At 37.0% G+C, this 14,615-nt stretch overlaps 1 protein-coding gene across 1 annotated transcript; it reads right to left on the bottom strand.

Moving 5' to 3' along the window:
- Positions 1–5,788: 5,788 nt before the first annotated feature.
- On the bottom strand, positions 5,789–12,751 carry LOC145792053 (uncharacterized). Its single transcript, XM_082872536.1, has 4 exons — positions 12,605–12,751; positions 12,322–12,413; positions 6,806–7,048; positions 5,789–6,338 (listed from the first exon to the last, which is right to left on the bottom strand). The coding sequence occupies exons 1-4, from the start codon at positions 12,749–12,751 to the stop codon at positions 5,789–5,791; spliced, it is 1,032 nt and encodes a 343-aa protein (XP_082728662.1).
- Between the last annotated feature and the right edge of the window lie 1,864 nt (positions 12,752–14,615).

Raw genomic sequence — 14,615 nt, 5'->3', positions numbered from 1 at the left:
CTTGATCTTGTTGTAGGTGTTCGCCTTCTGTTTTTGTAATTAAAAATTCTTTGTTAAAGGCATATGTGCCATTGTGCTGCTGGTAAAATGCTTTGTATCTTGTCAAATTTTTTGTTTTTCCTTAATTGTAAAGAAATGCATGCCTATACTGAGTAGTTATAGATCACAAGGTGCATGTGTGAGTGACATGATAAACATGCTTGTTTCAGGAACTTATTATGCTGCAGTCATTGAGAATTGCACTGATTTTGTTGGTCGTGTTGTGGTTGTGGATGTTGGTGCTAGTAGTGGTATTCTGTCATTATTTGCTGCTTTGGTTGTCTAAGTTTTATCTGTGTTTGCGCATGAAAATATACTGACATAATGGATTTATCTTTGTCTGTTGGTCTTCTAGAATTCTATCCCAACTTCATCCTCTCCTTTTCTCTGCCTCATTTTTTTTCTCATATCAGGTTGGTGCTAAACATGTTTATGTAGTGGAAGCATTTGAAATGCCAGCATATGCCTGCAAACTCACTGTAGTCACAACCATAGATCACCTTTCGATGAAGGTTTGGTTTGAATAAATCCTTCCTCATCTGCTACAGGTACAAGCTGAACCATTCAATTCTTAATTGTGTATTTTGTGTGCTGCGAAAATGATGAACTTGCTCTAAACTTGCTTGATTTCAGTTCTGAATTCGAATTATTATTATTATTTTCTGTCATATTAGATTAGAGCATGTGTGTGGATTTTAGCTTGTCATTTTTTGGTGAATTTCAGATGTGCTTTGTAGAAGACTATAGTATTTGATCCAAGCATTGGTTTTTCTGTGCTGCGAAAATGAAGAATGTGTATTTTCTATATCCAAATTTTTGTCATCTCTTATGTAATTTGTGAAAGAACAGCTTCTACTGATAGAAAACCAGGAAGTAGAGAAGAATAAGAAAGATAGAAAAATGAAGAACTAGATTTTATTACTAATTTCTTGAGAGAGAAAACAATATAACTCAGGTTTTATATATTCTGAGCCATATTGTGTTGATTTTGTGGAAACATATACAGCTGGATCCTGCTGGTTTTAAGAAAAAGATCTAAATAATATGAGAAGAAAAATTCTCAAACTGATTGTTACCTGAAATTGAGAAATGTAGAACCCATCTCCAAATTTTTTGGTGAAGAATTCAGTTGGTTCCATAGGGGAATTTGGTCTATAAGGAACACTGAAGTTAACAAGAGCTTCGACTCTCTGTAGTCTGAATAAGCAAAGGTACCAAGCAACTTGAGCACCCCAGTCATGTCCTATCACAAATGCCTATATAACAGCACAACAACACTGTTACATAAACTTCATATCCCAAATGATTTGCTTGTAGCACTGAACTAAATATGAACTATATGACAACTAATCTAGATTTTTATGCCTTTAGTTGAACTATGGGGTATGATTGTAGTACCCAATTTTGCATGCTGATAGAACTAGGGTCAGACTTCTCTATAATTACTTGACCACCTGCTGTGAAAATTACGTTTTCTCTTACAAGTTACAAGTGCGTGGTAGATTGGATGATCACATAGATTAGACTAGATGATTTTGTGATTTAAAAAAAGTTGAACTCTAAAACTATTTCTTGTTCCAATTGGCCTAATTTGGTTTGAGTTGAAATAGTCTTTTTTTTTTTTTGGAGAAGGAGGCGGAGATTACTAAAAAAATCCTTTGTCAAATCTCACCTCATAGTATCAAAAGAAATTTATGGGAAAACATGAAGATATCATTATTATTTTACTTTTTGAATTCTGTGCCAGAACATTTATTGTAACTTGTAAGTTAGAGTTTGTGAGAAAAATAACTTAAATAAATTAGTTATTCTAAAATTAGCAAATGGATACTTTGCTCAATTTAAACAAAGGTCTCATCTTGATTTTAGTTACATGAAACATTTTTATTCTTGGATGAAGCATCATATTTGTGTTACTATTAGTTTATGATTTTGTGCCACTCAACCCCCATAAGCCTATTAGATTACTGTATATGCATTTATCCTTGTGACATTTGCTAGATGATACCTTGAATTTAGCATTGCGTCATAGGCGTTTCAAGAAATTACAAGCAAATTGAATAGATTATTACGACATAGGCGTTATTAGTTTTTTTTTTTCTGTCGCTTAGCTTCATGCAAGCTTTTGGTGGCTCCACTAGGTGTAGTTTGGGTTCTTGTGTTGCTGTGTATTAAAAATAAAAATAAAAACTTACATTTTCTGGTTCTATTATATGACTAATTTGTTAGGGAAAGTCAAAGTTAATATTTAGAATACCCCTCAAGACATGATAGTTTATTGATAATTCTACCAGAATGCTTGAGGATTTTTTTATTTTAAATTTTTGCTAGGTAATGTAATGGGAACAACAGTTAGACCATATTTTGGGGAGTACTATTGACTAGTGGCTCCTTCACCAACCCTTTAGACCATATTGTATCTTGTGCACACACATGTAACACCCGCTAGGCAGAGTTGGTACTTTGGGTTTTGGGCGGGATTCTCTTTCTTTTTTTATTTCTTATGCGATCTAACTGATTCCATTGTGACAAGCCATCGAACTTTAGTTTGGTTATTGATGGATTCCATTTTCACATGCCATTTTGATATATATAAGTTTGAGTCATTGAATGCTTTTAGGTTCCATTCCTTTCTTCCCATATTTTTGTGAGGTTACACAAGGCTGAGAGCTGGAAAATGTAATGATTTAAACCATTTTAAGATGTTATAATCAATAATCAATGGGCTTCCAAATAGCGATTTCAATTATGGAAAGTAGCAGTGTCATTGTGCATGACAAATAGTGTGCATAAATTGGTTTCTTTAGGATTGAAACTTTTTTAAGGTTGCATTTCATTTTATTTCTGCATTTCATTTTTTGGAAAGAGAAGAATATTAACATGTTGAAAAATCCAAATGCTATTTGACACAGATTAGGGGAACAATTAGAGAGAGGAGTTGAATAGATTACTTGTAGGTTGCGAAAAGATAAGCTATTTGATCCAAATGCTATTTTAAATTTTTGCTAGGTAATGTAATGCCCAATTTTCACTCTCATATTTACTTTCTTGCCCAATTTCAAATTGTACTATTTTATTGTCATATTCATGAGATCCTGAGTATCCTAGATTGCTTTTTCTCAATTGGGTTTTTTCCCTTCTACATTTATTGCCCCCCCCACACGTTCATTAGAGTATTTTTGTATAAGTACTGCTTTATATGTATTTGTAATTGCTTATACTTTTTTTTTCCTTCTACATTTATTGGCCAGCGTACACTTGGTAATCAGAGTATATTTGTATAAGTACTGCTTTATATGTATTTGTGATTGAGTATGTTTTTTTTATTCAGATTAGATTGAGTGTAGAAGTTCCACCAGCTGTGTGTAAGGATTGTTACAAAAGGGTCATGAATGAGTTCATGAAGCAATCAAAGGTACTGTTGTGTTACCATCTAGTTTTTGCTTCTATATGGTATGATGTGATGGTTAGACTCACAAATTTTCCTTAATGAACATCTTCCATGCAAGCAGGTCCAACAGTTTGTTGGTGTTGTAAATTATATGGCCAATTTTCTTTCTAATATGTCCAAATATAGGACTCCTTTACAGCCCAATTAAGGAAGAATGCTCCCTAGTGGGATGGAATATAAATTAACAATATTTTATGTGTCTCACTGCAAGAAAATACATTTTTGGCGACTAAAAAAAATTTAGTCGCCAAGAGTTATGGAATTGGCTACCAAAAATAATATTAGTCGGCAAAAGTCAAATATTTAGCTACTAATTTTTTTTAGTCGGGGAATATTGATCATTGGCAACTAAAAAAATTTAGTAGCTAAAAATATTACAATTGGCGACTAAAAAAATTTTAGTAGCTAAAAATATCACAATTGGCGACTAAAAGAAATTTTAGTAGCCGTAGAGCTAGTTTTAGCTACTAAAATTGTTTAGTAGCCGAATGAAAAGAAAAAAATTATTTTTTATCTTTAAAAGTATATTTTTAGCGACAAAAGAATATTTTTGTCACCGTATAGTTAGTTTTAGCTACTAAAATTGTTTAGTAGCCGAATGAAAAGAAAAAAAAATAGTTTTTATCTTTGGCAACCAAAAGTTTGGTCGCCAAAAGTATATTTATAGCGACAAAATAATATTTTAGTTGCCAAAAACCTAAAATATGTGGAGGGAGATTTCAAATTTCAGACGGATTAAAAAAATAATTAGCGACTAAAATCTTTAGTCGCGAATGAATATTAATTATATATGTATTTTGTTTTCAACCCAAACCGTGGGTAAATCAATTCCCCCATCTCCTCTCTCTCTAGCGAGAAGAGAGACCCACCGTCTTCTCACTTCTTTCATTGACCTCCAATTCCACCCACCAATGGCGCGACCGCGGCCACAGGTCGCCACCACCACTGTCGTCTTGATCCTATTTATCATGGCCGAGGTCATTTCCTCTGGCGAAGCAACCACCATCGTCCTCCGACCACCCCACGGTGGCAGCAATCGCTGCACCATGTTCCTCTCCCTCTTTCTCTCCTCCTCCTAGCAGCTCTTCTAGTAACTCCTCTCCCTCCGTCCGCATAACAATTTGATAGCAAATGATGCTATGTCAAATCAGGTTTTTTTCTAATTTAATTATGGTGTTTACATTGTATGAAACAATCCAATTTAATTATTTGTTGGCATTTACTAATAATGTTTGATACAACTTTCTGGTTATCCTAACTTCTATTTAAGGAATTTTGCACATTCCAAATTTAATTTGATCATATATGAGTCAGATAACATATAGTCTAGTTGTTTGTACCTCTGGCTACAATGTAATGGAAATCTCGATGATTTTCAATTCACAAGATTTTGGTTCTGTTGATATTGCTGTTATGATGGATGTTACTATCTTGGTTTCATTGTTGTTGTTACTACAATTTTACTACTACTATTTTGGCTCTGTTTTGATATCCAGGAAACCAGATGATGTATATTTTTGCCTAAATGAAGTAGATGACAGCTCTGTTAATGCTATTCTTATGTTGCTAGTGATCTTTTGATGTTCCTGCTATAGACTTGTTACTACTACCATGGTCTTATTGATGCTCTACTACTACTGTTGCTGTATATGGGTCTTGAGATGTGACATGTTGTGTTGCAGTTGATGTTAGTAGTAGTTTCTAAGGGATGTGCTTGTTTGTGTATTCTTATTTTATTTTTGTTTTTGTATAGTTTTGGCTAGGATGGCTCTCATCTCTATTAAGGGTAGATGATCTCCATCCTATATTTCTTTAACTTGGGGTATGCCCTTTGTAGCTGTTGTATTCATGTTTTCATCATATAGCATGTACATCTTACTTGCCCAAAAGAAAAACCTTTAGCGCATGAATCTCAAATTATTAATTTCATTGTTATTTATTAAATCTCATAGTTAAAAATTATTCTTAGCCAAAAAAGAAAAAAAAGAAAAGAAAAGAAATACTGGTTATTTAGCATTTCTGTAATTGAAAAACTTTAAGAAGTTGTTTTAAATTGCTGTTGAACTTGCAAGCTCCCCCAAAATCGAGAGGTGAACCATGGATCACGATTTGACACGATAGATATCGGAATTCCATGTAGTCGAATAATCTCCCCAATGTAGAGCCTGTACATAGACTCTAAAGTGTCGGTCATCATATAGGGTAAGAAGTGTGCTGACTTGGTGAGGCGATCCACTATTACCCATATAACATCGCGTCCTCTGGGTGACTTAGGCAACCCTGTCACAAAATCCAACATCACATACTCCCATTTTCCATTCGTGGTAGAGGTTGCAACATTCCCCCTGGTTTCTGATGTTCCGCTTTCACTTGTTGGCATGTCAGAAATTTTGCTACAAATTTAGCTACTTCCTTCTTCATTCCATTCCACCAATATTGCCTCTTCAAATCTTGGTACATTTTAGTCCCTCCTAGATGCACCGCAAATGCAGAATGATGACATTCTTTCAGTACCGTTTCTCTAAGTAACTCGTCACTTGGTACAAACAATCTACCTTGGTATCTTAAGCTTCCATCGGGGTGAATTACCCAATCGGGCATGGGCTCTCCTGATTCCAGACGTCCCTTGATGTAGGCTACCTCTTGATCGTGTTTCTGGGCCTCCATGACCTCATTCATCACCTTAGGCATCACCTTTTGCACACTAAGATATGCTTTCGTGTCTCGAGATTCCACTTGGATCCTGAACTCATTGAGTGTCTTAACCATATCCCATTCCTTGACAGAGATCTTAGCCATCATCCCTCTGCTCTTGCGACTTAGAGCATCTGTTACTACATTGGCTTTACTGGGGTGATATGAGAGAGTGAACTGGAAATCCTCAAGCTACTCCATCCATTGTCTCTGTCTCAAGTTAAGGTCCTTCTACGTGAATAGATACTTCAGGCTCTTGTGATCTGTGAAAATCTCAAATTGTTCCCCATACAGGTAATGTCGCCACTGTTTTAGGGCAAAAACTACGGCTGCTAACTCCAAGTCATGTATGGGGTAGTTGCGTTCATGAGGTTTCAACTGCCTAGACCCATATGCGACTACCTTTCCATATGAGCACGCAACCTAACCCTTCTTTAGACGCATCGCAATACACAGTGTACCCCTCTTCTCTTTCTGGGATGGTCAAAATTGGCGCACTAGTTAACCTATTCTTTAGCTTTTGGAAGGATTTTTTGCAAGCTTCGTCCCACTCATACTTTACTCTTTTTTTGTGTCAAACGAGTCATTGGTTTAGCTAGTTTGGAGAAATCTTGGATGAACCTCCGGTAATAACCGGCCAATCCTAAGAAGCTGCGGATTTCTGACATGATTTTTGGTTGTCTCCAATCTAATATTGCCTCCACCTTGGTTGGATCCACCACAATCCCATTCTCTGATACCACATGTCCTAAGAATTTTACTTCATTCAACCAGAACTCACATTTACTCGCCTTGGCATATAACCGATTATCCCTAAGAACTTGAAGGACAGTCCTTAAATGTTGCTCATGCTCTTCTTCAGACCTTGAGTATACCATGATGTCATCAATGAATACTACTACTAGCTGGTCAAGGTATGGTCTAAAAATCTTATTCATTAGGCTCATGAATACTGTCGGTGCGTTGGTTAGTCCGAAGGGCATTACTACGAACTCATAGTGGCCATATCTAGTACGAAAGGCAGTCTTTGGTATATCCTCCTCCTTGACTCGCAGTTGATGGTAACCTGACTTGAGATCGATCTTTGAATAGCACCTTGAGCCTCTAAGTTGGTCAAAAAGGTCATCAATCCTTGGGAGTGGGTATTGGTTCTTAATCGTGACTCGATTGAGTTGACGATAATCGATGCATAGCCTCAACGATCCATCCTTCTTTTTAGCAAACAACACGGGTGCTCCCCATGGTGAAGTACTTGGCCTAATGAATCCTCTCTCGAGCAATTCCTGTAGTTGTGTCTTTAATTCTCGTAGTTCTGCTGGTGCCATGTGATACGGAGCCATGGATATTGGGGTAGTTCCAGGTTGTAGCTTGATGCTAAAGTCTACTCCCCGGGTTGGTGGCAATCCTGGTAATTTCGTAGGAAATACATCTGCATAATTGCATACTACACGCGGAAGTTCTATTTCTCCTTGGCCTTCCTCGTTTAGAATCAGAATTGCTATCCTACCTGCAAGTTGATCGTGCCACTGCGTCCTACATTTTGTTGAAGCCATGGGGTCTTGTCTATCCCCCTTAAACTGGAAACGTGTTACGTTATGCGTGTGAGCTACCACTTTCCTCTGACGGCAGTCGATCACCGCTCGGTAGGCAGACAACCAGTCCATGCCCAAAATGATATCGAAGTCCGACATTTCCATGACATGAAGGTTGCAAGTTAAGTGTAGGTTCGACATTTCTATTTTACAGTCCTTACAGATCAATCTTATCCGAACGCATCCTCCCATAGGTGATATTACATCTAGGGCAGTTTCTAAGGGTTCTCCTACCAGTTCTAATGATTTAGCACAAGCAGAGGATATAAAAGAATGCGATGCACCGGTATCAAATAAAACATGCACCCAAGAATTGTGTAGTACTAAATTACCCTCAATTACAAACGGTTTGCTTCTTCCTCTTGCAAGGCAAAGACTCTGCCGGTTGCCTTCTGGTTGGTCCTTTCTGGTCCCTCATGAAGTTGGGTTTTCTTTCCACAAGCTCCAAATCCTCTTGGATTCTACCTCCTTTTATTTTGAAGTCAATGTTGTGCTGATTATTTCCACAAAGATGGTAAGACTCCTCCAAAATTTGATCCTTGATAGGGTTCAGGATTTTAGCCACGGTTACTAGTCCATTCTTAAGGTTTCGATTTCCTGGTACCGCATTTCTATTGTTGCTTGCAAGCTCATGTTATTATTTGTCTCGAAGTATGGTCCACCATTTGTTGTTCTTTGAATGGGTTGAGGCGTAAGTCAAATTCTAACTACAGAGGCAATTCCTTATGGGTAAGCAACTAATCTTAAGTTAGAGTTTAATTATCCTAGGGTGTTCACACAGCACAACTTCATATATACATAATAATAATTATAAGATTCCTAAAATTGGATTGAAGTGGAGACGAAGAATACGAAGCAGTTATGGTGATAACATCAGGATTAACTGAAATATGGATGAATGGTATGATGTTATGGTTTCGAACTTCAATGTGATCAAGGTTATAGATGTAGTGACTAAACTAGATATTTAACTTGAAACTGCGTTGGCTATCTGCGTTTCAAACTGAATATCCAAGATTCATCACCGAGTAAAGAAAATGAAATTATTTACAAGAAGTATTGGGGTAAATAAAATAATCAAGGGTCAAAGGAGGTCGAATTTACAAATAGTAGTATATAAAACAAGACTAGATGGACAAGACTTAATCTTGGAAAAGGATGACATTGAATAAAGGTTATGAATACAAGATGAGGGTACGATAATCGATAGAAGACGCGTAGAACTAATAGTACCCCCTACTGCGTGATGTGAGGCCTTACTCAAAGTTAAAACCATTTCACGATTTTGAAGAAGGTCCTTATGAGTTGATGTTGGTGTGCCCGAAATTCGAAGAAATTCCCTAAGATAGGTCAAGAGAGATTCGAACATAGTCAGGGCAAGGTAGTCTCTAACCGCAGGTCGAAACGCGTAGGTAAGGGTTGAACCTAGGTTCTGATACCAAGTTGTGACACCCCGATTCTACACTATTGGTTGCAGTCAAGGGAGAGTCACTAATGAGTCCTATGGTCAATAACCAAGTAAGATCCCAGATCGCTGGAGGAGTCAAAATAGCCTCCCTTCTAAGTCCAGCTTTCTTAGGCAGCGCACTACCCTTTTGACAGATCTTAAAAGGTATTGACACAAGGTCTCACAAGCAACGATAAGGTTTATACATATACATAGAATACAAATACACAACAGCCATAATATACTTAATTAAGAAGATAGTTCCATTACATTACATCCCAAAAGAAAGCTTAAATCTTCACATGAGTCTTTACAAAATATCCAAAAAGAAACTTCTAATTTTTCTAGGATAGCCAAAAGTCTTCGAAGGTTTCAGGCTCGACGTCTCCAGCTATGAGTTCCTCTTCGTCACCTGGCATGATACGCCGTGAGCTTTGAAGGCCTAGTAAACACACACACACCCCCACCCCTTTTTCCCATTCCAATACACAATCACAATTATAACATCGAGTCGTAAAGCATGACACTCAAATAAATAAATAAAGGGTTAAGTTAGATCTTAGTAACCTAGAAATCCCCCAAAGAGATTTCGTCCTCCCAACCACAAGAATCGGACGCGGATTATTCGGTATGCCCCCTCTTTTGCTGCTTTGTTGCAGAACTAACCTCGGATGCCTACCAATGGTTATATACCACGTAGCGCCAACCGCAGGGCCTCAAAAGAGACGGTAAAATAGGGCCTTTCCCGAATCCTTCCTCACACCAAACCACCAAGGGTCCAAATACAACCGCTCCGTTCAAGGGTTCCGAAAACCACTTGCGCAAGACTTTAACTTTCAAATAGGGAACGCATCCCAACAATCCATATATCACATATTCTCATCTTTTCATTATTCAAGTGCTCGAAAACCCAATACCCTCCCAATTAGGTTTCCCGTTGAATTAAATGTTTTAAACCAAGGTTAGTCCAACTTATAAGACAATAATATCCATATAAGCATGCATTCTTAAGATGAGAAAGGTAAATAACATAACCACAACACATAAAATATCATGCCAAGATATGATCATAAGCTAATAAGCAATCTCACGAACTCAAGGGTATAAAACATCCACACATAACAAAATTTCCAGATTTAGTATCGCATAAAGATTAAAATGGAAGGTCTATTTTAGATCCTTCATCGGACTTGGTCTTCCTATGGTTTGTAGCGAATTTGATCTAGTTTCTAGAACATTTTTTGGAAATGGGATTGGTTTTCCAGATTCTAAGTTATTTAGAAAATATTCCAGCGCTATCCAGATTCTGTCCAGATTCGTCGACTGTTACGAAAATTTAATTTTCTTGCAAACCGCTTAATGTTTTTCGATGAAACCAATTTTAGTTGAAAGATAACACCTTAAGGAAGGTTTTTACATAAAATAGAAGTCCAGAATAATTTTGTACATTTTTCTAGAATTTCTGGAAGTGGGCTGCAAAAACAGATTCTAAGGTACTATGCCCAAAGCAAGAAGATTTATGAGAAAAGGGTTCCACCAAGGGAAAGTTTTCATTTCTTTTATGAAGAAAACATGCTAAATAACATATATTTAACTCAGAAATTTTGCTTGAAAGAGTGCCCTTGGAAAGTTGAGAGATTGGTATAAAAAGAGACGGTTTTGTGCCAAAATGGGGAAAATACAAGAGAGATGGAATCAATACTCAACCCTTAGCATTTCTAACATAAGAACTCATTAATAACAGATCTGAAAGCATTGTTTAGAACCCTTAGAAACATGTATTGAAAAAAAGGAAAATGAAAGAGAAGGTTGTGTTTGTGGCTTACCTACTAAGCTTGCACAAGAAAGCTTTATTCTTCCTCCTTCTCTCCTCTAGACTTCTCTCTCTTGCTCTCCTCCCTCTCTCTAACCGAATGTGTGTGTGTGGTGTGGTGTTTGTGCTTGCCAAGCTTAGGGGAGGTTGGTATTTATAGGCAATTTTGATGTAAAATGTCCTAAAAGCCCATTAGTTGGAAATGGATGGAAAGTTTAGGATTTGTTTGAAGTTTAAAGGAATAGAAGTGATTTGGGGAGGGGGGGGCTTACTCAAGGATTAGGCAACACTTAGTTAAAATGGAACTAGTTTTGAGATTAGCATCCTAGGTCTAGGGTACTAGGTTTGTGGTTTTCTAGAATTTCATGATGACACACTTTGAAAATTGTCTCCTCACTTCCTCCTAGAAAGGCCGGCCATATGGAACGGTGAAGGGGCCACTTTTTATTAATTTAGGTCCTAGGGCACACTCCTCAAGGTGTATATATATATATATCTTACAAGATTGATGGTACTTCAAGGTACAAGGTATAAGAACTAGCTTTTGGGTAAGTTTTGAATTTAAATAAAAAGTGAGGGCTTGGAGTTAAATACATGTAACTTAGGTAGAATTAAATTAGGTTAGGGAACCTAATCCGGCTAGGGTAATTCCTGTTTTGATAAAAATAAAAATAAAAAAGTAATGCTAACCGACAAGATTCGAATTAATTCAAGTAACCGAGGGGCTTTAAGAAAATAATTCAAACATTAGGGTTTTTAAAGTGAACACATATTTCAGGGGCTAGTAGGGGTAGTGTCAACCCAAGGCAAAAAACTCATTAAATATTATAATATGGCCCATGTCCATGTTCATGCTCATGCTTCTTAGCTAACAGTGATGGTAACTCAAAAAAAAGCATACAGCACTGAGCATCGTTGCCCTAGCTCCTCATGGTACTCTCCATACATTGTTTACCCATTTTTAAAGCTATACCTTCTTCGACAACGACAAACCCGTTCTGCCAAACCTACCCACTTGACAATTCAATATGAAAGACATTGTACACCTACAAGATCCCTCATCCACCTTCACTTATATTCTGTCCTCTTTTGCCATTTCTTCACCCTCTGAAAAAGATATTTGGCAGCCCGTCCTTCGACTTCTAACCTCCCCACTAATCTCCTTGAGCATTTCCCCCACCACAAGCCAACCACCCAACTAGCCAACCACCTCCACCTACGTCTCTGGATTCTTAAGCAAACTCTACCTCCCTTTCTCAACAAATGGCCACTTCCAAATATTTACCTAACATTACTGACAAGGCTTCGGCAAATGATGCATCTACCGCCCATTACAGACCACCAGAATGTCCGGAACATTGACCCATCTACAGCTCCCTGTGAGACATCACACATCATCTAGTACAACCATCACAACTCAACCTGTGTTATCTTTATAAAGCAGCTTGCTCCCATCCACCACACATGGCATTTTCCAGCAAACCTTACATCTTCTTCCTCTTTTAACAGCAATGGTAATATTTAAACAAGCTAAAATGGAAAATATTCAGTAGTGGAAGTCATATTACCTGTTTAAGCTCAAATTCTGTCATGTTGAAGTGTAAATTTCCCACATATAATTTTCTATCAACTGCACCATAGGATCCCACGACTGAACCGCCACCAGAAGCATTAGTTTGAACAAGGTTCTTTTCAGTTTTTGATGGTTTAACCATTACAGGTCATCAGAAAAGTAGGTGGCCAGAGAGAGATATAGCCATTAGCACAGACATTGCATCATAAAATTCAATATACCTGCAGTATCACCCAAGGACTCACAATAAGTTTGCTAGAACATATGAGACAAAAATACAATTATAACCTACAAAGCATGTATCTACAGAAGGAAGGAAATCAAAAACTCTTTAAAGTGCATATATGCCGAGCTGAATTTCTTCTCTCGTATCTAAACCTCAGAAAACACAACACGTCAGCTAATCATGATAAAATACAAATTGAGATAATCAAACATGTCAGTGATTCACAAAAAAAAAAAAATTAAGAGACTCAGACAGAATAGAAGGACAAAAACCAAGGGTTACAGCTACCCAAAAAAATCACATTACGTCAATAAAATAAGGCAACTTTGTCAGATCAGATTAATAAGTCCGCAAAGCATGATAACAATTAACATTTTCGTACAAATTTCCTTCGTAATGGTCTGGAAGAATTTAACGACATGACCTCCAGAGTTGGGATATAGAAGCATGCAAAAGACCAAGTACTACCTTCTAACCACATATGCAAATTAAAGAGTTCAACCAACTTCTTTATCAATCAACCAAAAAGGTAAAGTCACCTTAAATCAACTAAACTAGATAAATTCCTAGGGAGTTTTTTCTCCAACCAGGAAAGGATTATATCAATCAAGGTAATCTGCCTGGATAAACATGATCTGGGCTGGTACCATAAAGAAGCAACAAACTTAATTGTGAATTGTGGAGAAACCACCCCAGGGCAAACCACCAATTGACAGCTCTATATATCTTCCAACTCCCACAAGCAATATTGATGCCAGAACAAAGACAGATCAATGATCAAGACACTCACAATAATTGTGCCATATTTATTCTTAAAGAACAACTGCAATGCCACCAAATAAACTCAACTAGATCTAATGTGAAATTCTAGTGTAGAGTTAGAACAATTATAAATTGCAGGAATCGAACAAGGAGAACACAAATACTATTTGGTTTTTTCATTACATGAAAACAGTAATGGTATACAGTGGGAAAAGAAAAGAAAAGAACATAACATAAAAGAAAGGAGAAACTTAGGTTCATGTCATCTACCTTGAGAATGCATGATGAATTGTTTAAACATGAGTGCAAGGTAATCTCACCATCCCTCATCATGGATTCATTATAGCAATGCTAGTGAATTTAAGAATAAAGTTATGTTTAATTTTTAAAAAGAATCAACACAATAGTTACTTTCCAACGACACTGCACATAAATAAGATACTTTTTAGCAGAAACACACCTACCCAACTCCTTTCGAACGTCTTGAATTCTGGTCCATGATTAGACGAACATCCCTCACCTGGATATGAAACGGTGAATGACGTAACTAGAAAAAAGAAACTTGCAATAAACACAGATAATACATGTCACTCTGGACAATCGTCTATAACAACACCTACAAGGGGGTGTTTCATGAGATCAACAGTTTTAACTTGTTTGTACAATTTCACTCACTCCACATACACAGAATGTTGACACAAGAAAGAAATTATATTACTCATAATGGAACGCAGACGAGCATTTACTGCAATAGGAAAAAGATGTATCATAATGACATGTATTAATGTTCAAAGTAATGTCTCAAGTAACACGAACATGAATTGATCCTATACATGTGCGGCAATGAAATATCCAAACCATCACATGGCATGCATTAGAAAATACATGGAGCACAATGCGTACTATAGCATACAATACTGTAAAAATAGATCGTTCAGCATACAATAGTCTCAGATTGGTAACTGCTGGTGTGTTTGACAGATAATTACTTGTCTTCTAGAGTTTTGGGCAGCTTGGA

Source organism: Camellia sinensis, chromosome 5 (genome assembly GCF_055761805.1).
Source record: "Camellia sinensis isolate YWXY chromosome 5, ASM5576180v1, whole genome shotgun sequence".
Taxonomy (NCBI): Eukaryota; Viridiplantae; Streptophyta; class Magnoliopsida; order Ericales; family Theaceae; genus Camellia; species Camellia sinensis.
Note: the sequence above shows the minus strand (reverse complement) of the source record. Positions and strands in the feature narration are given on the sequence as shown.

Bases quoted from the DNA above. Each gene is read 5' to 3' on its own strand.
- LOC145792053 (XM_082872536.1), bottom strand. From the start codon at position 12,751: ATGGTTAAACCATCAAAAACTGAAAAGAACCTTGTTCAAACTAATGCT. The intron at 12,414-12,604 runs GTAATATGACTT...GATGTCTCACAG, and splicing joins CAGAATTTGAGCTTAAACAG to GGAGCTGTAGATGGGTCAAT. The intron at 6,339-6,805 runs GTTCATCCAAGA...ATATCACCCCAG, and splicing joins TTGGCCGGTTATTACCGGAG to TAAAGCCAATGTAGTAACAG.